Source organism: Sminthopsis crassicaudata, chromosome 3, assembly GCF_048593235.1.
Source record: "Sminthopsis crassicaudata isolate SCR6 chromosome 3, ASM4859323v1, whole genome shotgun sequence".
NCBI classification, from domain to species: domain Eukaryota; kingdom Metazoa; phylum Chordata; class Mammalia; order Dasyuromorphia; family Dasyuridae; genus Sminthopsis; species Sminthopsis crassicaudata.
In genome coordinates, this window is record NC_133619.1 from 546263892 (window position 1) to 546291786 (window position 27895).

The 27895-nt window shown below is 33.2% G+C and overlaps 1 protein-coding gene across 7 annotated transcripts in view; it reads left to right on the forward strand.

The window, feature by feature from the left end:
* The window catches only part of MRE11 (MRE11 homolog, double strand break repair nuclease), a 74544-nt gene that overhangs the window by 23641 nt on the left and 23008 nt on the right, over positions 1–27895 (forward strand). For all 7 annotated transcript variants that reach the window (XM_074304498.1, XM_074304500.1, XM_074304499.1 and 4 more), the window contains 5 exons: positions 6384–6487; positions 8301–8474; positions 10228–10290; positions 15894–16113; positions 22048–22131. In XM_074304498.1, the coding sequence (XP_074160599.1) occupies positions 6384–6487; positions 8301–8474; positions 10228–10290; positions 15894–16113; positions 22048–22131 (645 nt within the window). The remainder of the gene's footprint in view (positions 1–6383; positions 6488–8300; positions 8475–10227; positions 10291–15893; positions 16114–22047; positions 22132–27895) is intronic.

A 27895-nucleotide genomic window follows, 5' to 3' on the forward strand; every position in this document is an offset into this window, starting at 1 on the left:
TGTGGTATTTTCTTGGCAAAAGTATTGGATCCATTTGCTGTTTTCTTCCCCAGCTTATTTTACAGATAAGGAACAAGATTAAGTGATATACCCAGGATCACACAACTAGTAAATATTTGAGGACAAATCTGAACTCATAGAGGTGAATCTTTCTGATTTCAGGTCCATATTCTATCCCCTGTGGCCACCTACCTGCCCTGCTTTTATACCCAATAGTAATATTTCTATTTATATAATAGTTGTATTTTTAGTTTGTATGCTACTATTTTAATTCTACTTATATAAATTTTCATCTTTGTTTCTTTGTAGTCATATTTGTCTTATGGAGGGGGCAGCTAGATGGTGCAGTGGATAGAGCACCAGCCTTGAATTCAGGAGGACCCGAGTTCAAATTGGGTCTCAGATACTTAACACTTCCTAGCTGTGTGACCCTGGACCAAGTCACTTAAACGGGGGGGGGGGGGGGGGGGGGGGGGGGGGGGGGGAGAAGAGGAAGAGGGATATTTGTCTTATGGAGCAATAACATTCTATTTCCTAATTTCTCCAACTATTCCTTAATATTTTTGTATGAAATATTTCCACTTTTCTTTGCAATTAAGGATGCTGCTCTTGAATATTCCTATATATCTATATTCCTCAATCAACCTCCTTATGAAGTATAATTCTAATACTGGGAGTACTTGATCAAAGGATTTTTTTGTCTATTTGTACAATACTAGATCTTTTCCCCAAAATATTGCAGCAATTCAGAATGTTATTAGTATCTTCATAACTTCTAATAGCATTTAATGTTATTTTTAACTACTGTTGCCTATTTCGTGAGTGTAAAGATTGTTTTGCTTTCTTGTACTTAGTCTTTCAGGTGATTATTGTCAGTAGAAAATGTTTAATTTTCATTTCTGGAATTATTAGGGAAGTTGTTCTTTTGGGTGGTCATTGACCCTTTTGTGTTTCTTTATCTAAAACTGCCAGCTACATTTGTTCCTTAGCCATTCATCTATTGAGATATAGATTTCATAAACTTTTGTCAGTTCACTGTAGATTTTGAATGTCATCCTTTGTCAGAAACCTTTGTAGTAAAGATATTTCTGTCTTTCCATCTTTTTTTTTCCTCTTTTAATCTATATACCTTGCTTTTTTGTTGTATAGAGGCCTTTGTTTTCATGTATATTCATATATTTCATCTTGTAGATTTCTATGATTGAAAAATTGACTATTTTCATATTTGTGATAAATATCACATTCCACTTTTCTAATTTTTGTGTGATTTTAAAAATTAAATAATCTTGGGATTTTTTTATTATAATAGATTTTTATTTTTCCAAATATATGCAAAGATAGTTATCAGCATTCACTCTTGCAAATCTTGTGTTCCTAATTTTTTCTCCTTCCTTTTCCCCATACCCTCCCCTAGACAGTAAGCAATCCAATATAGATTAAACATATGCAATTTTTCTAAACATATTTCTACATTTATCTTGCTGCACAAAAAAAAGAAAAAAAATTAAGGAAACAGTAACAACAACAAAAGTGAAAATACTATGTTGTGATCCACATTTAGTTCTCATAGTCCTCTCTCTGGATGCAGATGTCTCTCTCCATCATGTCTGTTGGAATTGGCCTGAATTACATCATTGTTGAAAAGAGCCAAGTCCATCACAGTTATCATCAAATAATCTTGTTGTTGTGTACAAGGTTCTCTTGGTTCTACTTACTTCATTTAGCATCATTGAAATTATCCTGCTGATCATTTCCTATCAAACTATAATATTCCATTACATTCATAAACCACAACTTATTCAGCCATTCTCCAACTGATGGGGTATCCACTCAGTTTCCAGTTCTTTACCACCATGAAAAGAGCTGCTACAAATATTTTTGCATATAGGGGTCCTTTCCCCTTTTTTATGATCCTTTTGGATATAGGCCTAGTAGAGACACTGCTGGATCAAAGGGTATATACAATTTGATAGCTCATTGGACATAGTTTGCTTTTTTTTTTTTTTTTTTAATGTGTTAAATGTAGAGCTAATTTTATCTTTTCATTATCTTTTCCAGTTTTTCCAACCATTTTTGTTCACTAATTATATCTCCCATGTTTTTTGGCTTTAAATTTAGCCAGTACTAATAGGATAGCTAGTCATGTAAGCTGAGTAGTACAGTGGGTAGAGCATTGGATCTGAATCAGGAAGATCTGAGTTCACAGCCAGGTTCTCAGATATTTTATCTAGCTGTTTGATTCTGCACTTAACCTCCATCTGACTCAGTTTCTACATTTGTAAAATACAGATTAATAATTGCACTTACCTCCCATGGTGTGAGAATTGAGATAATATTTGTAAAGTACTAGCAGTTACTATTTTTGTTACTGTATGCCATTTGGTTCTAGTCCTAATGATAATTTGCTTTTTTTTTTTTTTTTTTTTTTTTAATTTAAATTAAATTACAAAAAATTTTTTAACAGCGTGTTGCCTTAGCAGTAAATCAGAAAAGCTCTTTTTAAGCCTTTCTACTGTGTCAGACATGTAGTAGGCAATGGAGATAAAATTTAAAAAATGAAGCAACCTATATATGTAAAAAAAGTTGTGTTGTAATAAGGAAGACAAATCTATAAGTATATAAAGAAATATAAGTTGAAGAAATATGATAAATACAAAGCTATTATATATGTTATATATAATTTGTTATATAATCATTATATAGTACTATGTTATATATACATAATATACATTATGTTATATAAATATGAAGTTAAATATAAGGAGTTTGACAGAGAGGATACAAATAGCTGTAAAAGCTTGATGAAAAAGGGGAATTAGCTTAGAATATTGAAAATTTTTTTGTAGTTTTTCTTGAGCTGTATTGACTTAATTTATAGTCCTACTGTGTCATTAGCTTCATTTTTGTCCTTGTATAAATCATTTCAAGTCTTTGGACTTCAGTTTCCTCAACTGAAAAATGAAGGGAGTTAGCTGCTTGACCTATGTAGTGCATTATAGGAAATGTTTCATTAGTTAGCTATTTGTAAAAAATTTTTTTTTCTTTGTTCAAGTAGAACAAACTCCTATTTGATTTGTATATTTGCATTCTTAGCTTATAATACATTGCCTTGTTTGTAGTGGATATTTGTTTTCCAAACACATTGATTTTAGTGCTGCAATACAGCAGACCAGTATAGAATATGATGCATATAATGTCATCATAGGATTTAGAGCTGGAAAGACTCTTGAGAAATTTAGTTCTAAGTCCATCATTTTGCAAATGAGGCAGTTGAAGTTCAGAATTTGGAACTGAATTTTAAAATCAGATCCTTTGATCCAACTCTATACTAGATCATGCAAATTAAGGCCAAGGATTGTTGATGTATAGACTGAAGAATAAGAAATGATAACAAAAATGATTACTATTAATTTTATAAAGTAGGTTTCTAATGGAGTTTTTTTCTTACAAATTTCCATAAAGCCCTCCCCTTCCTCATTTTCTTACTTTAATACTTGAAGGGATTATTCAGCCTCTTTACAACTTAATAGATATTCTTTTATAACTACTGTGACTGAATTAGTCATGACTCTATATAGTCAACCTAGTAATAAGCATTTCAAAAATTAACTAGTTTGGATTTGAGATAGCAGATGTAAATGTAAAGTACCAGTACTGCATTGTAAACCTTTCCAGTATGATGAATGACTTGCCAAAAGCTGTATGTTCTTTTCATAGTCTGAGAGCCCAGAATCATCACTCACTACACCCTGACCATGTTTTTACAAAAGGAGCCTCCTTTAAAAACAAAAATAAACCCAGAACAGTTCTAAATTAATTTTTTCAAGAAAGTTTTGAAAGGTGCTTTTATTAATTGCAGCATTTGTTAGTGTTTGGTGGCAATAGTATACTTTAGAAACTTTCAGATGTGGAGCTTTTTTGCTTATTATTGGGATATATAGGGTGTCTAATCTGGAGAGAGATAATCTTGCCCAACATCAAACTATAATTTCAGTTTTTCACTTGTATGAGAAATTCATTATTTTCTGTAATTATATAAGCCTAATTAAAGTTTTAAAAATTGAATTTTGTTATAAGACCTATAGGTAGTATATAGTTCATTCAGTGATGAATTTTGTTTTTCTTTTTTCTGTAGCTATATACATATACGTGTGTGTGTGTGTGTGTGTGTGTGTGTGTGTGTGTGTGTGTAGTGTTTTAAAAATCTGTTGTAAAGTGGACATGGTGGTGCAGGCCTATAATTTCTGCTGTCAAGGAATCTGTGGTTGATAGATTACTTAGGGTTAGGAGTTCTGGGCTGGAGTAGAGATAAAGCTGAGAGATTCTGTACTGAATATGGCTCTTAAGAGTAGAGGATCATCATTCCATTTCAAGAGGATGAAGTGGCCCTGATCCAAAAAAAAAAAAAAATTTTTAAGCAGTTTAAATAAGCTAAAACTTAATTAAATGTTGTTGTTATGTTAAATGTGTTATTAAATGTTGTTGTCATTTTCATTACTTTCTGATTCTACATGACCCTTTTGGGGTTTTCTCAGGAAAGATTTTGGCATGGTTTGCCATTTCCTTCCCCAGCTCATTTTACAGATGAGGAAATTGAAACACACAGGGTTAAGTGACTTATTTAGGGTCACATAGCTAGTACTGTTAAAGCAAGATTGTAACTACTGATTTCAGGCCTGACCAGCATTCTATCCACCGAGCCAACTAATTTCCCCTACACCTTTAGTATTGATATGTGTTGGGATTGAAGCTTTAAGTGGCTACTGTATTTCTAGCCTGGGTAAGATAGGGAAACTCAGTTAAAAAATATGAAAATTTAAAAAAAATTTTTAAATAAAATTTAATATAATTTGAAAGAACACAACTAGGTCCCTATAGATAAGAAATGGTTGCATAGATCCACTATTTAAAGTTATAATTATGTGAAATATGATAATGGGTTCTTATATGACCACTTCTTGTAATTCATTATTTGTATTAATCAGAATCTCAATAAAGAGAGTATCCAGGGACAATTTAAAAAGACTTTTAATGGTACTGATACCAAAATTTTCAATTCAATAAGTATTGATTAAGTATTTACTCTGTTTGGGGTACTGTGCTATGTGCTGGAATACAAATAAGAAAAAGGAAAGTCTTGCCCTCAAGTTGCTACTGCATATATAGGGCAGAAAAGGGGGTGTGTAGGGGAAACCAAGGTATATCTGGCATGGAGGCATCTTGTTCTATGGAGTTGAGAAAACCAAGCTGCAGTGAGAAACTAGAGAGGAAGCGGGAAAGTCTAGGTTTTGCCTTTAATAAAGGAAAGCTAAGGAGGCTTTCCAATGTGTGTCCTCAAACTTTCCAGTGTGAGGAGAGAGAGGATAAGGGAGGTAGGAAAGGTTGAATGTCTAAGGCCGACTTAGCAGCACTGTGATTAGATTTGAAGAGATGAGCTTCATAGTGATCAAAGAAAAGGAGCAAGCATCATGGTAGATACTTTTTGAGTCTTGTTACCTCTTTATTTTTTCGTTTCTTCATTTGCAAAATGAGAAGATTGAGTTAAATGAATTTTACAATTCTTCCAAGGGCTATAGTTCTTTTGATGTTTAAAAAAATGTTTTTTACTTTTTCAAATTACAACAGAAATTTTTTTGAATTCACCTCTAGTCACTTACCTATTCTCTTTTCATTTATTCCCTCTCATTTTTATCTTTCTGTTTTTGACATATATACTTGCACATTTATCTTTCTTGCTTTCACATGGGTTTATCCTCTCATCAGGTACATAAAATTAAGTCATGGTTAGTCCATATAGTCTACAAAGATAGTGGAAATAGCAGCATATCTTTACATGTAAAATAGTTTGATGACAAATTCTTTGTGTTTGTATACTTTCTATTTATGTGGAAGATGTATTTTATTTGTTTAATTTGACCTCAGGTAGCGTGATTTAGACCACAAGCTAGTTACAATTCAGTGTAAGAAAAATTTCACAAACAGAATTATTGAAAATTTAAGTGGGTTTTTGAAATTTGGGATGTGGGAGTGGGAATTTTTCAAAAAGAATCTTATCTGTATTAATATTTACTAGGGATTCATATTTCAGGAGATTTACATGAATTATATTATGTTGTATTAAACATCTAAATCTCTGATATTTTGATTTATGAAGATGTAGAGAATTATTACAGATAAGGAAAAATTATGGCTAGTAAGAATAAGTCTTGCTGCTTTATCTAAATTTGTCTGTGCTAGTACTATGATAGTATTTAGTAGAATAGTATTTCTCCCACTTTCTAGTACATCACTAGTGATTAATGAAATGTAGTTTTTGGCATATTTAACATTATATAAAGTACAAAAGGTGAGCTGTTTTTAATGGATTTTCTTTTTTTTTTTAGGAGAAGAGATCAATTTTGGGGAACTTATTACCAAACCTCCTTCAGAAGGACCTACTATAAGGGTAGAAGATCTTGTGAAGCAGTATTTTCAAACTGCAGAGAAAGTAATTATATTTATTGTTTCAAATGACAGGTTGTGAATAATACAACGAATTGAAATTGTCATCTTTTGATAAAGAAGAATTTTAATTCAGTTGTATAAAATGATTTGTAGATTTTAATAATGAATTCTAAGATTTTCTTGAGAAACAAATAGTGTGCACATAAGTGGCTCCATTTCTAATTATTTACTTCAACAATTAATTCAGTAAACATATTTTGAAAACCTCGGTACAATCTACATCATACTAGATAATGAGTTAGGTACAAAGTTTAGATAAACCACGGTCTCAGTCTTTAGAGAACTTATCATTGAGGGATATGTGATATATATGAAAATTTCAATTTCACAATTGAACAGTTCAGCTAATAATAATTAGCAAATTTCTGTATAAGGTACTGGTTTTTAAAAACTGAAAAATAAAAAACCTTCAAGGATCAAAATATCTAATAGAAACAGTACAAATACATAAGAGATTCAAGCAAAAAGTTCAAAGGTAGAAAAAGTTATTGACAATTTAGGATTATTGAAAACCCCACAGAGAAGCTGGTATTTAAGTCAGGTTTCAAAAGGTATTTAGAGAAAGTTGGGAAGGGGAGGTGAAAGTATTCTAGTAATTATGAGTAACACAAAGGAAGATGGAGACATGGAGAAGCAAGTTTTGGTGGAACATAGAATACTTGAAGGTGAGTAGTTTGAGGCTGAATAGTTAGGATGTCACCATTTTGTAATGAAAAGGCTTTGAGTACCAGCCAATAATAAATTATTCAATTGTAGAAGATGGATTACATAAGCATGTCTTTGTATCAAAAGGGTGCTTTGGAGAGGTAGAGTTAGTAGAAAAAAGAAAGGGGAGATTTAGGAATCTGTTGAAATGCTGAAAGGAGGGAAGAATAAGAAAGATACAGCAGAGGTAGACGAATTTTGATCTTCATGGGATATGAAAAGAGAGGGAAGTATTAAGATTATAGTGAAATTTCAAACAGCTTACAAAATGAATGGTGATAGTCCTGACAGAAGAAGTGAATGCCAGAAGATTTGGGTTTGAGGGGAAAGATGAATAAACTCATTTATAGGTAAGCTTGTAAGGTAGCAGCAGATATTTCAGTAGGTGTTTGAAGATAATGCACTTCAAACCTGGGAGAGAGATCTGGACTTTATGTATACATTTGAAAGGATTACAGTTTTAGAGAAAATTGTTGAGGCAAGGTATAAAGATAGAAGCTTAGGACCAAATCTTGGAGAATCCCTGCTTTATAAGATTGAAAAAAGTTTGAGGTTCTAGAGAGAGAAATAGTTAAAAGGCATGAGGAAGACCAGGAGAATTTGTATCCCTGAAGCTGAGGAAGGAAAGAATATTCGGAGGAGGAAGTAGATATTAAACAGTTACCAAATTCTGTAGAGGTCAGGGATAATAAATATTGAAAAAATCTTGGACTTTGTACCCAGGACATTATTGGTAATCTTTGAGGAAGTTATTTCTTTGGAGTAATAAAGTCAGATTGTAAGGAACTGAGGATATGGATGTATCAGGTATGAACAATTTAAATTTGACATTGAAGAAGAGGAGAGATGGGATGGTAATTGGTTGATGCTAGAAGGCTTTTTTAGAGCTTATTCATAAGCAAATGAGAAGAAGCTGTTGGACATAGAGGAAATGATACTACTTTGTGTATGAAGTCATTCCCTCAAATACTTCATTTCTCTCTTCAGTCCCCCAGAATTATTTTGAAGTTCTTACCAATTGTGATTATTTCTATTTTGTCAGAAAATTTTTTTTCTTCCTTCTATAATGACTTTTTTTTTAACCTCTACAGAAACTGCAGCTTTCCCTTCTAACGGAGCGGGGTATGGGTGAAGCTGTGCAAGAGTTTGTGGACAAAGAAGAGAAGGATGCTATAGAGGAACTGGTAAAATACCAATTGGAAAAAACACAGAGATTCCTTAAAGAACGTCACATTGATGCAGCTGAAGATAAAATTGATGAAGAGGTTAGTAAGAAATTTGTGGGGGCTCCACTTAGTGTACTTTGGCCAAAGGTGTTTCACAGTCTTACCATGGGTGAGCATTGAGAATGAGGAAGGGAAAGATCTGGTCCTTTTGTAAAATTTAGGTTTGTGTAGGGGAAATATAGAAAAGAGGAAAAGAATGAGTAAGTAAAGGTAGAAAAAGATTTGAAGAGAGAAGGAAAAGGACAAGGGAAAAAGGAGACAGAACAGATATAGAAAAGAGAACAGGATCAGTGAATGGTCTCCTGTGCTTGGAGATCTCTTAGGCTGAGGGATTATATTGTTGGAACCTCCAGAGATTCCTCAGAGCCCATGGCAATGTTTGTTCTCAAGGAGCTGTTGCTTTTCCCAGTTCTTCCTGGTCAGGGCTTCAGAAGGTGTGATGATGATGACTCCCAATGGGCTGGTAGCTGGGGCTAACACTAGCATGTTGCACAGAAACCTTATTACTTTAAGCATTAATCATATCTTTGCCTATTGTAGTATTTAGCAAAGCAGCAGGAGGTAATAGATGGTGTGGTATAGTGAAAAGGGCAAGGTGTTGGGAATCGAGACCCTGGCATTTGAGTTATAGATTTGTCATTAGAGGGCACTGTGGCTTCAGGTAAGTGATTGAACCTCTAGATTTTTATTTTCTGCTGTTTGCTGTCTCCTTATGATATCCTTTTAATCATAGATATCATAGGAGCTGGGAAGGATCTTACTTCAGCCCTCTCTTTTTACAGGTGAGGACCTGAAGCTCAAAGAGATAAAGGGATTTGCCCAGTTCTAAGAGACAGGAGCAGGGTCTGAATTGAGATTCTGAAACTTCAGATTGAGTGCCTTTTCTATTGTAGTACACTGCTACTTTCTCATTCCTAATTTTATGGTGAGGAAACTTAACTGTACAAAAATCTGCAGAATTTTCTCATTGCCTCATATATCAGGTTCAAACCTTCTGTTTGCATTTCAAGGTCCTTCATAATCCTTCATCCATCCTTTTTTCTAGACAGGTTTTTTCTAACATTTTCCAAAAGGGATTTCCCTACTATAATTAGGCCAGTCTTTTTGTTATTGTTCATATACACTGTGCTAATTGCTATGGTTCTTACCTAGCCTGAAATGCTAATATGCAGCTCCAGATCTTTCCTATTCTCAACTTATATCTCATATGGAATATTTATTTACAATTCAAACCCTACTTATTTCCAGTCTCTTTTTTTTTTTTTGACTTATTTATCATTTCATACCATACAAAGAAGTGCCAAATTGTGTCTTATTACCCCAATTGTTTTTTTTTTTTTTTTAATCTATATGAAGCCAGCTCCATTTTTAACTCTTTAAGATATAATTTCTTTGACTTCCTTTGTATTTGAATAGTGAAATATCCCATTGTGGTGATAAAAAGCAATAGCGGATTTTCTCAATGGCTTAGCTGACTTATTAATAATTTTAAGAAATGTGGACATTTTGATAACAAACATTATAATTTTGTTGAAAATCAAAACCTTTCCCTTAAAAACAAGTAGTGAAATTTTCATGTGAGCCAATGGGAAAGTGTGCTTAGTTTTATGAACAATTGAGGATACGTTTTATTTTAGCCAAAGGAACAGTTGTATTTAAATTAATCAAGTTATATGTTATATTTTAAAGCATTCCATAAACAAATTGTGACTAATCATTTTATTTTGTGCACAAATTATACTTTTTGCTGATGGGTAATTATATTTCTCAGTGTGTTTATAATTTAATATAGGTACGTCATTTCAGAGAAAGCAGAAAAAAGAATACTACTGAGGAAGAAGAAGAGGTTCGAGAGGTAATTATTATAATTCACATTTAGCTTGCATCTCCAATTGAATCATTTTAATGTCAGAAATAATTTAAATCAATTGTTTAAATAAAATAGTTTATCAGTTAAATCAAAATGTATAATTACTAATGTTATATAGGAGGCAAGAGAGAGTGCAGAGATGCTATTTTATTTGATTGTGGGAGTGATAGGCTTCAGATATTCTGTTTTTCTTGACTGTCTTGTATTCCTCATTTTACCTATCCTGTTAATAAAGATCAAATCATAGGTCAGCCTTTAAAAACTTTCTTCTTGTGTTTTCAGTTCAAGGAATTCAGCCTTGACTAGACCTTTTTAGAAAATTTCATTCAAATGAATGTGGTTCAAAGCATAGTATTTTCACTTTTGTTTTGCTTTTTCTTCCTTATAGTTTTTTCCCTTTTGATCTGATTTTCATGTACAGTATGACAAATATGGAAATAAGTTTTAAAAGACTACACCTGTTTAAATATCAAATTACTTGTTGTCTTGAGGAGGAGGTAGATAGAGGGAGAAAAATTTGAAACAGTCTTATAAAATGAAGTTTGAAAACTATCTGTACATGTATTTGGAAAAATAAAATACTATTGAGAGAAAAAAAATAATTCAAGGTACAGAATTAGTTTTTTATAAGTAACCTATGACCCTGGCATGGTTTATTTAAAACTTGGAGCCTCTATTAACTTTTTTTGTCATGAATATTTTTGACAGTCAAGTGTAACTTAATATCATTGTGGTTGGTCACCCATATTCATAATTGAAGGAATTGCTACATTTACAGTTCAGTGAAAATGAAGATGTGCTTCTTTTTCATCTAAGTTCACAGCCCTTCCCTCCCCTCAAAAAAAAAAAAAAAAAAACAAACAATTCTAACTATGCATCAAAAGTTCTATGGACTCTGTGTTAATAAACACCTATTTTAAAACCTTATTTAGTTTGAGTTGGCAGGGTTATATAACATTTTTAGATACTTGGCTAATAAAATAATATATACTACATACCTACCATTTAACCTAGGTCAGAAAGAAAGACAGGGGAAACTAATCATTATTCTCTGCCCTTAAGCATCTTAAAATTCGTATATTATTTAGTTCTGTCAAGAATAAAATAAATAATTAACATGAATTTTAAAAATATTGGGGAAGTTTAAGAACAAAGAAGTCACAGAAGCCCTAAAGAACATTACAGTTAGTCTATTCTCACCAATCCATCTCTCCAATAACATATTGCTCACAAGAAGTTCAATATAATAAAAATGCAAAGATGGATCAGATTAAAGGCAGAAAGCTTATACATAATTGATGTAATGAACATCAGAACATCTATGTCAAAAGACTTGATTGGACACTGATTTTTCTCCAGTATCAGAGATTAGATTTGTGTAAGGTATAATTAATAAATCAAGTGTTTCATAGTAGCACATCAATAATATTTTTTAAGCAAATAAATTATTTAAAAAGTTTATCAGTTTTAATCAGATTCAAGCCTGAACTTAGTTGAAGGCATCATAACAAATCATTAACGAAAGAATAAGAAAAAATGGATAACAAATTTATAGAAAAATAACTACAGAAATTATATAATAATAAAAATAAGATATAAGAACAGTAACCCCTAAAAATAGGCTATTATATACTTTAAGATATTCATAGTTTATATCACTAAAAATATTTATTAATAATTAAAAGGTGATATTATATTGGTTGCAGAGTAAAAAGGGCCCATTGAAAAAGAAAGATAAAGAGCAACTTTGATGCAATAGTTATTGAACAAGGTACCCAGAAATAGTATAGTATTTATTGTTTTTATTATCACAAAGTCTTTTTTTAATTTAAATTTTTTTATTTTTAATAATAGCTTTTATTTTCAAAATTTTTGCAAAAATAATTTTCATCATTCACCCTTGCAGAACCTTGTATTCTAAATCTTTCCTCCTCCCTTCCTCCCACTCCTCTCCCCTCCCCTAGACAGTAAATAATCCAATATGTTAAACATGTGCAAATCTATACATATTTCCATAATAATGCTGCACAAGAAAAATCAGATCAAAAAGGAAAAAAAAGAGGAAGAAAAGAAAAAAACAAGCAAACAATAAAAAGGTAAAAATACTATTTTGTGATCCACATTTAGTCCCCAGTCTTCTCTGTGGTTGTAGATGGCTCCCCATTACAAGTCTATTGAAATTAGCTTGAATCAACTCACTATTGAAAAGAGCCACATCCACATCCAGAACTGATCACTGTATAATTTTCTTGTTGTTGTGTACAATGTTCTCTTGGTTCTACTTACTTTACTTAGCATCAGTTCATGTAAGTTTATCCAGGGCTCTTCAAGATCTTCCTCTAATTCTGCATGTTTTTTACTTCTCTATCAGAAGGTGGGTCGCATGTTTCATTTTTAGTCCTTTAGAATTCTAGTTGATCCTTACACTGATAAAAGTTTAGCACATTAATATTCTATAACATCTATATATATCCAAAATTCATTCATTGCTCCAATTTATAGATACTTTCTCAGGTTCTTGTTCTTTGCTACTTTAAAAAAAGCTACAAATATTTTTATTCTTTTTAAGGAGAGAGAAATCAATTTAGAACATCCTTTTCTGTCTTACTGGGTTGTATTATTTTGGGATTTCTCTGACCTCTCCACTATGCCCCCACATTGGGTATGTTTCCTTTTACTGTTTCTTCCTTTCCCCCCTTCACTTTTTAACTTCTTTTTGTATGTTGTCTTCCCCTATTAGATTGTAAGCTCCTTGAGAACAGGGACTGTTTTTCTTCTCTTTGCATTTTTAGTGCTTAGCACAGTGCCTGGCACATAGTAAGTACTTAATAAATGTTTATTAACATGTTGACTGACCAATCTCTCCCTTAATTTCATCTTCTAATTTTCCTTCCTCCTTGTTTGTATTGATGTCTACTTGTACACTCTAATAATATGAAAGAATTTTTCCTAATTTTCCTTTCCCTCCCTTGTTTAGTCCTTTATCATTGTTTATTCATGTTTACCATTTTTATGTTGTTCTTCACTCCTGTACTTGAACTTAAAAATTTTCCCATAGCTTTGATCTTCTAAAATGCTTGGAAGTTTTCTAAAGTTTCATTTTTTTTTTTTTCCACCAGTAGTATAATATTTAGTTTTCCGGGTTGTTATTCCTGACTTAAACTCATTTCCCACACTTTCTGAATTACTATGTTCCAAATTGTTTGCTCCTTTTTGGTAGAGCCTGCTAATTATGTGATCCTGTCTTTGGCACTTTAGTACTTCATTTCTTTGATTGTGACTGCTTACTCTATTTTTTTTTTTTTTTTTTTAATGACCTGGCAATCCCAATAAAGTTTGGATGGCAAATATCATCCGCATCCAGAAAGAAAATTGTGGAGACTAAATGTAAATCAACACATGCTATGTTGAGGTTTTTTTTTTTCCCTCTTGTGGCTTTCCCTTTTGTTCTGATTTTTATCTCCCAATATGATTCATAGGGAAATATGTAAAAAAAATGAATGTACATGTATAATCCTCCCCTCCCCCATTTAAAAAAAAACTGTATAACTGGGTGAAATAAAAGACATGGGCAGGGTTTTTTTTTGGTTGTTGTTGTTTGCTCATTTGTCCAACTTACTTATTGATTTGGAATTTCATGCTCATGTTGAATTTTTTTACCAGCTTGGGGGATTCTTTCTTAGGCTTCAGGCTTTTTTTGCACTCTTATTTTCAGAGAAAGTTTTGGGATTTTGGAAATTTTTGTGATTTCAAAGTGGAGTGGTCTGGGCAAAGGTATCGTTATTGCTCTCTTGTGTCTGCACTCTGGTTCTTACCCAAAAAAGACCTTCGATCCCTTAGGATTGCCTTCAGTACTGTTCCTCAGGTCCCCTCTTTTCATAGGTCCAGAAATGACACTCTTCCTTCTAATCCTTGATCTTTTGGGGCCAGAAGTGATATTTTCTCCCAGAGCTCCCACTCCCTCTTGACTGACAGTACTCTTTTCTGCCTCTAAGCTATGACTCAGAAATGTATATAGGGAGTGAAATTGCCAAACATCATTTGTTCCTGAATTCATTACTAGCACAGTGATACCTATAATCTTTTTTTGATCAGTTGCCAAGTTCCTTTACTATTTCTGACTTGAGAGGTCCCAAGGATGCCATTGCTTCTGTCACCACCTCCTGATCCTACCACTGGTGTTTCAAATACATAGGCTTCCAGGCCATTGGCCACTTCTGTGTCAAAGATCTCTTTTTATCTCCTAAATGGTCTGGGACTGGAAGAATGTTTCACTCTGGCTAATTGTTGGTTCTGCCACTCCAGAATTCAATTTGAGACATTATTTTAAAGTTGTTTTAAAGGGGAATGTTAGGAGACCTTGGCTAAGTGCTTTCTTGTCTTTTTCTTGTGTAAAGTTTTTCACTTCTCTTTCCAGATGTTAATTTTTTAAAAATCTATTTCCTTGCTCTTCTTTTTTCATGTTTTTCTCCCATTTTTAAAAAATAAATTCTTTGTTCTTTTTAACTTCTGTGGCATTTTTCTCTGAAACTTTGCTTGTGTAAATGTTTTCAAGTTATTGTTTTCTTTTGTGTTTGGGCCTCTTTGCTATTCCATTTTCTAATAATAAGGTTTTGGCTTTCCCACATGTTTTCAATGTTCTTCCTACTCATTTTTGCCATCTAGTTTTCTTGGCTTTCAAGTGTTAGCTAAAATCTCACTTTCTGCTAAAATCCTTTGTAATACTCTTTCTTAATTTTAGTACCTTTCCTTTGAAACTGCATCTAACTTTGTGTGTGTGTGTGTGTGTGTGTGTGTGTGTGTGTGTGTGTGTGTGTGTGTGTGTGTGTAAAGTTTTTAGCTAATTGTGTGCATATTGTCTTCCTCTTTAGATCATTAGACTTGAGATCAGGTGTGTTTCTTTGTGTCCAGAATGATTAGCATAGAGGCCTGGCATATAAGAGATCTCTCTCTCTCTCTTTTATCTTCCCCTTCTCCAAGACAGCAAGCAATCTGATATAGGTTAAATATGTGCAATGCAGAAGTTTCACAAAAAGAATTAAATACAAAAGCAATAGATCTTTTACGAAGAGCAATTTTAACTAATGAGGACTTGTTTGTAGAATTAAAAGCAGAAAGTAGGATGAGTTTAGGAAGAGGGGGATGAAGAGTGTCAAATGTAGATAGGTCAAGAAGGCTTAATAAATGCCTGTTGAAACACTGACTTTTTTCATCTTTTATTTTAAACTTTTTAACTTGAAATATGCATTTTATATATAGTTATATGAGCATACATTTCCTTGTCTTGGAATTAATCACATTTAGACTAATCAATTCTTTTGACAACTTCTTTAGGAATATTTTTTTTCTGATGAATTTTATGAAAAGACGGAAAACTAAAAGTAAAATTGAATAGATTATTTTAAAATATTCACTTTTTTTTTTCTTTCCAGTCATGATAGTATGGAATAAAAAAAAATTGGTTTAAAATTATATTATAAGTAGTATAATTATAATATTGCCTGAATATCCTAGTGCATTTCAATCATGTATTTTCAGATTGTTAGATTTTATGATAAATAGTAACTGCTTTATGTCATTTCTCCAAGGCAATGAATAGAGCAAGGGCTCACAGAGCCCAGTCAGAAGATTTATCTTCAGAATTTAGTGTTGATGACCTTGCCAGCATAGATATGGCAGAACAAATGGCCAATGATTCAGATGACAGCATCTCAGCAACATCCAACAAAGGAAGAGGCCGAGGGAGGGGTCGAAGAGGTGGAAGAGGACAGAATTCAGCAGCAAGAGGGAATTCTCGAAGAGGAAGAGGTTAATATTTTGTGTAATTTTTCTGCACAAAATAGGTAGTCAGTGGTTGTTGACAGAGTAGGAAATCCAGTATATTATTGTAGTAGGTAAATATGAGTTCAAAACTTTATTATTCACACGAAATCTCATAAAATTCTTTTCAAATCTAACTCTTTATACTATTTATAGGATGCCTAAGTTTCTTTTTAAAAATTTTCAGTAGTATTTTATTTATCCAAATACATGTAAAGATAGTTTTCAACATTCATTTTTGTAAGAGTTTGTGTTCTAAGTCTCATTCTCTCTCTCTTCCCTTTATCTTCCCCTTCTCCAAGACAGCAAGCAATTTGATATAGGTTAAATATGTGCAATGCAGAAGTTTCACAAAAGAATTAGATACAAAAGCAATAGATCTTTAACAAAGAAGTATTTTAACTAATGAGGACTTGTTTGTAGAATTAAATGAAAAGCGGGGAGTAGGTGTGAGTTTAAGAAGAGGGGGGGTGTCAAATGTAGATAGGTCAAGAAGAATTAAAAAGCTGTCAGTTTTGATAATTAAGAAATCATTGTTCACTTTGAAGAGCAGTTTTAATGAGTGATGAGGTCAGATGTCAAATCAAAGGATTAAGGAATGAGTGAAGAGAGGATTTGTCAGTGAGGCTAATAGGTGGTTCAATGGTAAAATGCAGCTGTTCCTCAATTCAGAAAGAGATCTAATTCCAAATCCAGCATGAGACACTTCCTGGCTGTGCAGCTGTGAGCACGTCATTTCATTTCTCATCAGTTTCCTCATTTTAAAAAGAAGATAATAATACCATCTATCCCCAGATGGTTGTTATGAGAATCAAAAAAATTTCTTAAGGCATTTTGCAAATTTTAATTAGATGTTACAGTAATAACTACTTAGGAAATAGAGACAATGAGATATAAATAGATTTTTCAAGGTGTTTGAAAAAGGTAGGAGATATCTGGGATAATAGTTTGAGTGAATAGTAGTGAAGTTTTTAAAAAAAATTTTTTTTAATCGTTTGAAGGCTGTAGGTTAAAGTGAAATGAGTTGAAGCATACAAATAGAGTAATTGGCTTTGTTAGGCACTGTACTGTTTTTATTATATATATATATATATATATATATATATATATATATATATATATATATTTTTGTTTTTACTAATATCTCATTTTATAATTTGATTTGTAGGAGAGGAAGCTGATGAGAACTATATATAGTCCAGTGGTATTAAAATGAAAAGAATAGGAGAAGAGGGAGGGCATGTTGGTTTGCCTCAGTTTTCTCAGTATGAAGCGTTCTTAGTTGAGAAAAGAAGGTAGGAAGGAATGTGGCAGACTTGAGAGAAGAAAAAGTTTTAGTTTTGCTTGTGTGGGGAATGAGTTAAGTTATCAATTAGGGGAATAAAAGGTCTTTTTTGATACATGGAGGGCTCAGTAGAAGTTAAATAAGGTGAATTTACAGTGTACCCATTCTGCATGCTTGTGAAACTTCCTCTAGCTATGTTCAGCCAGAGCTAAGGAGGAGTCATCCAAGACTGAAGTTTGGCAAGAGAGAAATGATGATAGGAAAAAGAATAAATAGTTTTGAGAGTACAGGACTAAGTGAATTTAAATAGCTAATTATTAGGTTGAAGTTAGAGAAGGAGGAAATTGAAATCAGAACAGATAAATGGTTTCAGAAAGTGCTGAGGGATAGGTTGATTTGAAGTCTCAGCAAAGGCAAGAAGTAGGGTTAGGAGTGATGGAACATAGGGAGTAGTGAAATAATTGAAGTTTATAGTTAGAGAGGTGTCAGAATTTCTAATTAATGTAGTAGAACACTTATACTGAGATTGTAATTTGTTACCATTCCTATGTAGAAGATGAAGTGAGGAAATAGGTTATAGATTTTTTTTTTCCCCCCAGATTGATAATTTTATTTTTTTTTTGTCATTTTTTAAAATTATAGCTTTTTATATACAAAACATATGCATGGGTAATTTTTCAACATTGACCCTTGCAAAAACTTCTATTTCAACTTTTCCCCTCCTTCCTTCCACCCCCTCCTCTAGATGGCAGGTAGTCCCACACATGTTAAAAATGTTAAAGTATATGTTAAATACAATACACACACACACACACACACACACACACACACACACACACACACACATTTATACAGTTATGTTACTGCACAAGAAAAATTGGATTTAGAAAGAAGGTAAAAATAACCTAAGAAGAAAAAACAAAAATGCAAGCAAACAATAACAGAAAAGTAGACATGCTATGTTGTGGTCCATATTCATTTCCCAGTGTTCTTTCTCTTGGTGTAGCTGGTTCTGTTCATTACAGATCAATTGGAAATGATTTGGATTCTCTTTGTTGTAGAGAGCCACTTCCATCAGAATTGATTATCACATAATCTTGTTGTTGAAATGTACAATAATCTCCTGATTCTGCTCATTACACTTAGCATCAGTTCATGTAAGTCTCTCCAGGTCTCTCTGAAATCATCCTGCTAGTCATTTCTTACAGAACAATAATATTCCAATAGAAACACTGCTGGATCAAAGGGTATGTACTTTTTTGGTTGTAGTTCCAAATTGCTCTCCAGAATGGTTGGATCTGTTCACAACTCCACCAACAATGCATCAGTGTCCCAGTTTTCCCACATCCCCTCTAACATTCATCATTATTTTTTCCTGTCATCCTAGCCAATCTGAGAGGTCTGTAGTAGTATCTCAGAATTGTCTTATTTTGCATTTCTTTGATCAATAATGATTTGGAGCATATGACTAGAAATAGTTTCAATTTCTTCATCTGAAAATTGTCTATTCATATCCTTTGACCAGTTTTCAATTGGAGAATGGCTTGATTTCTTATAAATTAGAGTCAGTTCTCTATGTATTTTGGAGATGAGGCCTTTATCAGATAGGTCATAGATTTAAGGAGGCTGAGAAATTTGGTGGTTACACAGTTTGGGAGAGAAACTAAATGAGTATAAAGGTCCCTTAGTTTAAGGGCAAGAGTTGGAGAGAAGAATATAATTTTAAAAAACCTAAATACTTATTAATGTATGAAAACAATTTGGAGAGAAAATACTTCTCAAATTTTTTTTTTCACAACAGCAACAAAATAACACCCCTATTTAGCTCAGAGTCCAACCTTCATTGTTATTAATTATCCTATGTGTGATAGTAATGAGGCTAATATGAATTATGAAATAAAAATGTGGCTTTTTGCATGGAAAAGGACAACTCAGAGAATAAACTACAGTAATTTTTTTTTTTTTTGCTCTGAGAGTGAAATATTTGCATAAAGCCTAAAATCAAGTAAAATTTTATTCCTGATTTCCATATCTCCTTACTATTAAGAGAGGAAAAGTCCCCCCCAAAATTTAATATTTTTTCTGTTCATAGAATTTCAACATCGAAAGGGACCTCAGAAGCCATTTAATTCAATCCATGCCTGAAAAAGAAAAAAAAAAACCTCAAACCTTGCTCATCTAAGAAGTTGTTATACACTCTTTGTTCAGCCTTCAATAAAGTAGAACTCACTACCTTGAGGTAGTCAGTCATTTAGGATTTATTAAACACCCAAATGCCAGGCATAAGCATGTGGATACTAAGCAGTGGGGGTACAAAGAAAGACAAGAGATAATCCCTGCTATTAAGAAGACCAGTCTAATAGGGATAGACAAGATGCAAACTACTATGTATAAACAAAATGTGTACAAAACAAATTAGAGCTAATCAAAAGAAGACATTAGCATTAAGGGGAGTAAGGAAGATGGAATTTTATCTGGAACCTGAAAGAAAAGCCAGGAGATGAAGAGTTTTAGGAGAGAGTTTTCCAGGCTTGGAGAGCAACTAGTGAAAATGTACAGGGTCTGAAGATAGCAGCATGTCTTCTGTGAGGAAAAGCAAAGAGTTCAGTGTTACTGGATCAGAGTGTGGATTAAGGGGAGGGGAGGAGTAAGGTATAGGAAAACTGATAATGTGAGGGGATCAAGTTGTAAAGGGCTTTGAGTGCCAGATAGAGGATTTTATATTTCATCTTAGAGGCAAAAGGAAATATTCTAGTTTATTGACTACTTATCTAGACCTAACCTCTGGAGCTTGACATGGTTAGAATTATACTTTAGGGAGATTAATTTGACACTTGAATGAAAGATGGACTGGAGTGGGAAGAGACTTGAGGGAAAGAGACCAATTGAGAGACTATTGCAATTGTGTAGCATAAACTGATAAGGATTGCATCACAGTTGTGGCAGTATCAAAAAAAGAAGTCAGAAAGTGTGAATATTTTTATAAAATTAAAATCAACAGGACTTGGCAAAAGATTGCACATGGAGAAGTGAGGAAATGAGGAATTCCAAGCCTTCTGGTTGCAAGACTGACTGCCTGGGAAGATAGTAGTATTTTTGACAGTGGGATGGATTGGGGAGAAAGAACATACCTTTAGTTTTGAATTTTAAAATTACATTAAAATATCTATGGAAACTACAGTTTGAGAGGTCTGATGGATAGCTGGAAATGTGTTTGGACTTTAAGTGAGAAGTAAGTAGATATGAGAATAAGTAAATATGAGAATTATTCACATAGAGATCATAATTGAAACTATGGGAGCTGAGGAGATCACCTAAGAGACACTTACAGAAGGCATGACCTGCATAAAGATCAAACAGCTAGGAGAACCAGGATAGAGTAATGCTATAAAATTCTATCAAGAAGATATTAAGTAGATAAGCGTTATCAACAGTGTCAAAGGCTGCAGCCCAGTTAAGAAGAGATGAGGATTGAGAAAAGACCATTTAAATTTGGCATTTAAGAGATCACTGGTAACTTTGGAGAGAACAATTTTAACTTGATGAAGTCAGAATCCAAACTATAAAGAGTTAAAAAGAGAGTGAGAAGAAAGTAGAGACTTTGATCATATTGCCTTTTAAAAAAAGTTTTAGCCATAAAAGGGAGGAGATATAGGGTACAATAGCTAATATATGAATGGATGGATCAAGTGAGGGCTTTTTGGTAATGGGAAAGACATAGGCTTGCTTTGAGATTGTAGGGAAGTATTCAGTAGGTAGAGATTGAAGTTTAAGTGAGAGGAGATATGACAGTTAAAAATCTGCTGGAGAATGGTGGAATGAGATCACTTGTGTAAACAGAGCTCTTTATTTTGTCAATGTGGACCACCTTTTCATGTGAAACTAGGGTGAAGGAGGAGATAGTGACAGAAGGCATCCAGGACATATGATTTGAGGAGAGGAGAAGAGAAAACTCTCAGTAAATGGCTTCCATTTTTTCAGTGCAGTATGAGGCAAGGTTGCCAGTTGAAAAGATAGGGACAAGGGGACTTCCGGAAGATTTGATGAGGCATAAAAAGGTTTGGGATGGCTACTCTGGTTAGTGAGATTTGAGTTAATTAGGAAGGTGTAAACAGAATGTCCTTGTGTCAGTGGAAGTCCAATTGAAGTTATATGACAGATTTGTAGTTGACCCAGTCATTGTAATTTTGTGTAGCTAAAGGCTACATTTAGCAGCACATGTGGAGGGGTAAAGGTAGGGGACAGAGGGAGGTAATTCAAGCCTGAGTCTTATTAGCAGGGCAAGATTGAGAAAATTATAAAGTTGAATTGGGTTATCAAATGTAGCTAGTTCAGAATGGTAGTTTGGGGGAAAAAAAACGGAACAGTTAAAGGGATGGAAGTCATGGTGTGGATGAAAAGCAGCCATAATTGTTAAAGTTTTTCCTTGTTTGCTTTTTTGTCCTTTGTAGCCTTTTAGGCTAACTTCAGTTTACTTTCTAACCTTATTACACATTACTCAACTTACTATGGGGCAGCTAAGTGATACAGAGAATAATGTTCTGGTCCTGATTGCTGAGTTCAAATCTAATTTCAGACATGACTGAAAAACCTGAGAAGTTTGGAGAATTGCATATTATCTGCTTTTTTTGTTACAGGAAACACTCAGGAGAAGTCTGTTCGAAGCCGGGCTTCTAAAACCTTTTCATCTTCACCAACAAAAAACATGTCTATCATTGATGGTATGTATAGAATAGAATATAAATGTTTATCTGTTAATTAGCTGGTAATTAAGGGGAGAAACTGAAAATCCCTGTTGGGGGGGGGGGGAAAGGAACTTTTTTTGAGTTCTTTCAAAAATGCTAAGACATTAGAGCATGAAGATTCTATGGTTGTCTGTTGCTTCTGTTGTGTGACTAGACCTAATGTTTCTCTTTCTCTTCCTCCCCATTTTATTGTTATTTGAAGACATTTTTCATACCATTTCCCATAGATGATTTTGCATTTCTACTTTTATGTTGTAGCCTGCTTGTAGCAACTGTATGCCTCTCTGCCAGTATTTTATAAACTATAGTATTGCATGACTCATTGGCATTTATTACTGGACAAATATTGATGCCAGGAAGATATGCTTTTATTTAAAAAATATATTACTTAAAATTATGTTTTGTCTTTCTATCAGTCATTTCATCACAGTTGAAACCTTTGTGATTAGCAAAATTAACTATTACAATGCTACCTGACAATATATAATATATATAGGCCTTTATTATTCAATTTGAATTTATTTCTGTGACTTTTTCATTTTTATTATTATAATAATTATGTATATGTTTCTCTTACTTCTGCTTATGTTGCTCTACATCATTTCATCCAAATCTTTGTATATTCCTTTTTCTACTTTACCCCTTTTTATTCTAATACTTCAGGGTAATTTCCTTTAATTATTATTATTATTATTATTATTTTTTATATAGTTGTATCAAAAATCTTTTTTTTTTAATCATAGCTTTCAGGTAATTTGATTATTCTTATATTTTCTCTTGATATGTTCTCCAGATTAGTTTTTTTTTTTTTTTTGTCTCACATTCTCTGACTTTTTTATTCCTTGTATTTTGTTTAATTATTTCTTGGTCTCAGAACTTCAAAGACTTCCCTTTGCCCAATTAAAGGAATCATTTTTTCCTTTAATATTCTTGATCTCCTTTTCCATTTGGTTAACTTTCTTTTCATAATTTTTTTTCTTGGATTGTTCTGTTTAAAAATTTTTCTTCAATGTCTTTTATTTGACTTTTAAAGCCTTTTAAAAAGTTTTTCTAAAAATTCTTTTGGGGTATGTGACCATTTGACATTATTCTTTGGGGTAGAAGAAGCTTTTTTTTGCTTCAGTAGCTGCCTCTGAAAACAAATCCTGATCATTTCTAGTCCTACAGTAACTTTGCTGTGGTTCTTTTTCCTTTGCCTGTTTTTGTTTGTTTGTTTGTTTGAATAACAGTTTGTTTGAATAATGCCTCTAAGGCGTGGGGGGATTGTGCCTCTAGTCTCAGGTCCTTCTTACTGGTTTGTTTATTTTAAGTTTAAGTGACTTGTCCAAGGTCACACAGCTAGGAAGTGTGCCCATTCTCTTACTCTTTCCTCCATCTATGCAACAGCTAAGACTCCCTCTCACCTCCTCCATCCCAGCTGGGAATGCTCTTGTTTCCTAAGAACCCTACAGTGGCTATTACCTTCAGTTCTCCCCTCTGAACTATAACTGAAACCAAGAACTCACCTCTCCTCTAAGTGCTTACAGCCAGCAGCATCCTGTCTCACTGCTTCTGCTCTCACCAGGCATGTGCTGGTTTCTTCTCACAGCAAACCTGGTGGCTCTTCATTTCCTATTTTTTCAAATAATTTGCATAATATCGATGTGGGGTAGTGGTGGTCCTAAAACTGTCCTCTCTAACTTTGGGGGGGAAGCCATGGAGTGAACTCTTGAGAAACTCTCCTCTGGGAGAGGCCCACCTCAGGGAATCAAAATAAAGTGGCTTCATTCTGTTATCTTGATGGTGACTAGCTTCTTCTATTGAGTTGAAAATTAGTTCAGGACCATTCCTACTTAGCTTGAACTTAAGTGGTCTCATTCAGCTGGAAATCTAGGCCTGGGGGCAGTGACAACATTGAAGGAATTATATTCAATTGATCTCTTATAAAAAAGGCAATTTTAAACTCATAATTTGCAGAGGCCTGAAGCAGGACTATGCCTTGCCAAGAAACCTCTCTCTCTCCTTGGAATAGCTGCCTGCCAGGATTCTTGCCCACTGTGAAGACATTCTCTTCTCAGCAAGAACCCCAATGTTTTTCAACATTGACCCTTGCAAACCTTTCTGTTCGAAATTTTTCCCTCCTTCCCATCACCCCTTCCCCTAGGTGGCAGGTAGTCCAATACATGTTAAATTTGTTAATATATATGTTAAATCCAATAAATGTATACCTATTTATACAGTTATCTTGCTGCACAAGAAAAATCAGATCTAGAAAGAAAAAAATCCCAGAGAAGGGAAGCAAAATGCAAATAAATATCAACAGAAAGTGTGAAAATGCAATGTTGTTGCACTCAGTTCCCACAGGCCTCTCTCTGCATATATATGGTTCTCTTCGTCACTGAACAATTGGAACTAGTTTGAATTATCTCATTGTTGAAGAGAGCTACATGATCATCGTATAATCTCGTTGTTGCCGTGTAGTGTATAATGATCTTCTGGTTCTGCTCATTTCATTTACCATCAGTTCATGTAAGTCTCTCTAGGCCTCTCTGAAATTATCCTCTAGTCATTTCTTACAGAACAATAATATTCCATAACATTCATTTACCATAATTTATTCAGCCATTCTCCAATTGATGGGCACCTGCCACATCAAAAGGCTGCCACAAACAATTTTGCACATTTGGGTCCTTTTCCCTCCTTTAGGATCTCTTTGGGATATAAACCCAGTAGTAACCCTGCGGGTCAAAGAGTATGCACAGATTGATAATTTTGAGCATAGTTCCAAATTGCTCTCACAATGGTTGGATGCATTCATAGTTCCACCAACAATGTATCAGTGTCCCAGTTTTCCCATATCCCCTCCAATATTCATCATTATCTTTTCCTGTCATCCTAGCCAATCTGAGAAGTGTGCAGTGGTATCTCAGAATTGTCTTAATTTGCATTTCTCTGGTCAGTATTGATTTGGAGTACCTTTTCATATGACTAGAAATAGTTTAAATTTCTTCATCTGAAAATTGTCTGTTCATATCCTTTGGCCATTTATCAATTGGAGAATGGCTTGAATTCTGATGAATTTGAGTTAATTCTCTATATATTTTAGAAATGAGACCTTTATCAGAACCTTTGAATGTAAAAATGTTTTCCCAGTTTATTGCTTCCCTTCTAATCTTATCTGCATTAATTTTATTTGTTCAAAAACTTTTTAACTCAATATAGTCAAAATTATCTATTTTATGATCAATAATGATCTCTAATTCTGCCTCCTCCACAGATCTGAGAGGTAAAGTATCCTATGTTCTTCTAATTTGTCTAGACCATGAACCTATTTCGACCTTATGTTGGTATAAGGTGTTAGGTGTGGATCAGTGCCTAGTATCTGCCATACTAGTTTGCAATTTTCCCAGCAGTTTTTGTCAAATCGTTAGTTCTTATCCTAAAAGCTAGGGTTCTTTGGGTTTGTCAAACACTAGATTACTATAGTCATTGACTATTTTGTCCTGTGAACCTAACCCATTCCACTGATCAAGTAATCTATTTCTTAGCCAGTACCAAATGGTTTTGATGATCACTGCTTTATAATATAGTTTTAGATCTGGTACAGCTAGGCCACCTTCATTTGTTTTTTTTTTTTTTTTTCCATTAATTTCCTTGAAATTCTTGATCTTTTGTTCTTCCAGATGAATTTTGTTGTTAGTTTTTCTAGGTCTGTAAAATAGTTTCTTGGGAATTTGATTGGTATAACACTAAAGAAATAAATTAGGTAGTATTGTCATCTTTATTATATTTGCTTGACCTATCAAAAAGCACTTGTTATTTTTCCAATTGTTTAGATCTGACTTTATTTGTGTGGAAAGTTTTTGTAGTTTTGCTTATATGGTTCCTAACTTTCTCTTGGCAGATAGATTCTCAAATATTTTATACTATTGACAGTTATTTTAAATGGAATTTCTCTTTATATCTCTTACTTTTTGATTTTGTTAGTGATGTATAAAAATGCTGATAATTTATGTGGATTTATTTTGTATCCTGCAACTTTACTAAAGGTGTGGATTATTTCTAATAGTTTTTTAGTTGATTCCCTAGGACTTTCTAAGTATACCATCATATCATCTGCAAAGAGTGATAATTTGGTTTCCTCATTACCTACTCATAGATGCTACTTACTTTTTTTTTTTTTCCTGAAGCTGGGATTAAGTGACTTGCCCAGGGTCATACAGCTAGGAAGTGTGAAGTGTTAAGTGTCTGAGGTTAGATTTGAACTCAGGTCCTCCTAAATTCAAGGCTGGTGCTCTATCCACTGCGCCACCTAGCTGTTCCCCGCTACTTACTATTTTAAGGAAAAGTCCATTTATTCCTTTATTTTAATAGGAATGGATGTTGGATTTTATCAAATGCTTTTTCTGCATCTATTGAGGTAATCATATGTTTTTTGTTAATTTGGTTATTGATATAGACAATTATGCTAATAGTTTTCCTAATATTGAACCAGGCCTGCATTCCTGGTATAAATCCTACTTGGTCATGGTGTATTATTCTGGGGATGATTTCTTGTAATCTCTTTGCTAATACTTTAATTAAGATTTTTGCATCAGTATTCATTAGGAAGATTGGTCTATAATTTTCTCTGTTTTTGTCCTACCTGGTTTAGGTATCAATACCATGTCTATGTTATAAAAGGAATTTGATAGAAGTCCTACATTCCCTATTTTTTCAAATAGTTTATATAGAATTGGAGTTAATTGTTCTTTAAATGTTTGATAGAATTCATATGTATGAACATAATCATGTGGATGTTTTCTTAGGGAGCTGATTAATAGTTTGTTCTATTTCTTTTTCTAAAACGGGATTAAGTAATTTATATCCTCTTCTGTTAATCTGGGCAATCTATATTTTTGTAGGTATTCTTACATTTAATTTATGTTATCAAATTTATTGGCATAAAGTTGGGCGAAGTAACTCCTAATTATTGCTCTAATTTCCTCTTCATTGGTGGAATGTTCTCCCTTTTCATTTTTGAGGTTTAACAATTTGATTTTCCTCTTTCCTTTTTCTAATCAAATTAACTAAAGGTTTTACTATTTTTTTTTTCATAAAACCAACTCAGTTTTATTTATTAATTCAGTAGTTTTTTTTTACTTTCAACTTTATTAATCTCTCCTTTTATATTAGAATTTCAAGTTTGGTATTTGAGTGGAGGTTTTTAACTTGTTCTTTTTTCTAGCTTTTTTAGTTGTAAGCCCAATCCATTGATCTTCTCTTTCTCTATTTTATGCAAGTAAGTATCTGGAGATATAACATTTCCCCTTATTACTGCTTTGGTTGCATCCCACAAATTTTGGTGTGTTGTCTCATTATTGTCATTCTCTTGGATGAAATTATTAATTGTGTCTATAATTTGCTGTTTCACCCAGTCATTTAAAAGCATTATTATTATAGCTTTTTATTTACAAGATATATGCATGGGTAATTTTTCAGGATTGACAATTGCAAAACCTTTTGTTACAATTTTTCCCCTTCCCTCCATCCCCTCCCCCAGATGGCAGATTGACCAGTACATGTTATTTATGTTAAAGTATATGTTAAATACAATATATGTATACATGTCCATACAGTGATTTTGCTGTAAAAAAAAGAATTGGACTTTGAAAATAGTGTACAATTAACCTGTGAAGGAAATAAAAAATGCAGGCAGACAAAAATAGAGGGATTGGGAATTCTATGTAGTGGTTCATACTCATTTCCCACAGTTCATTTG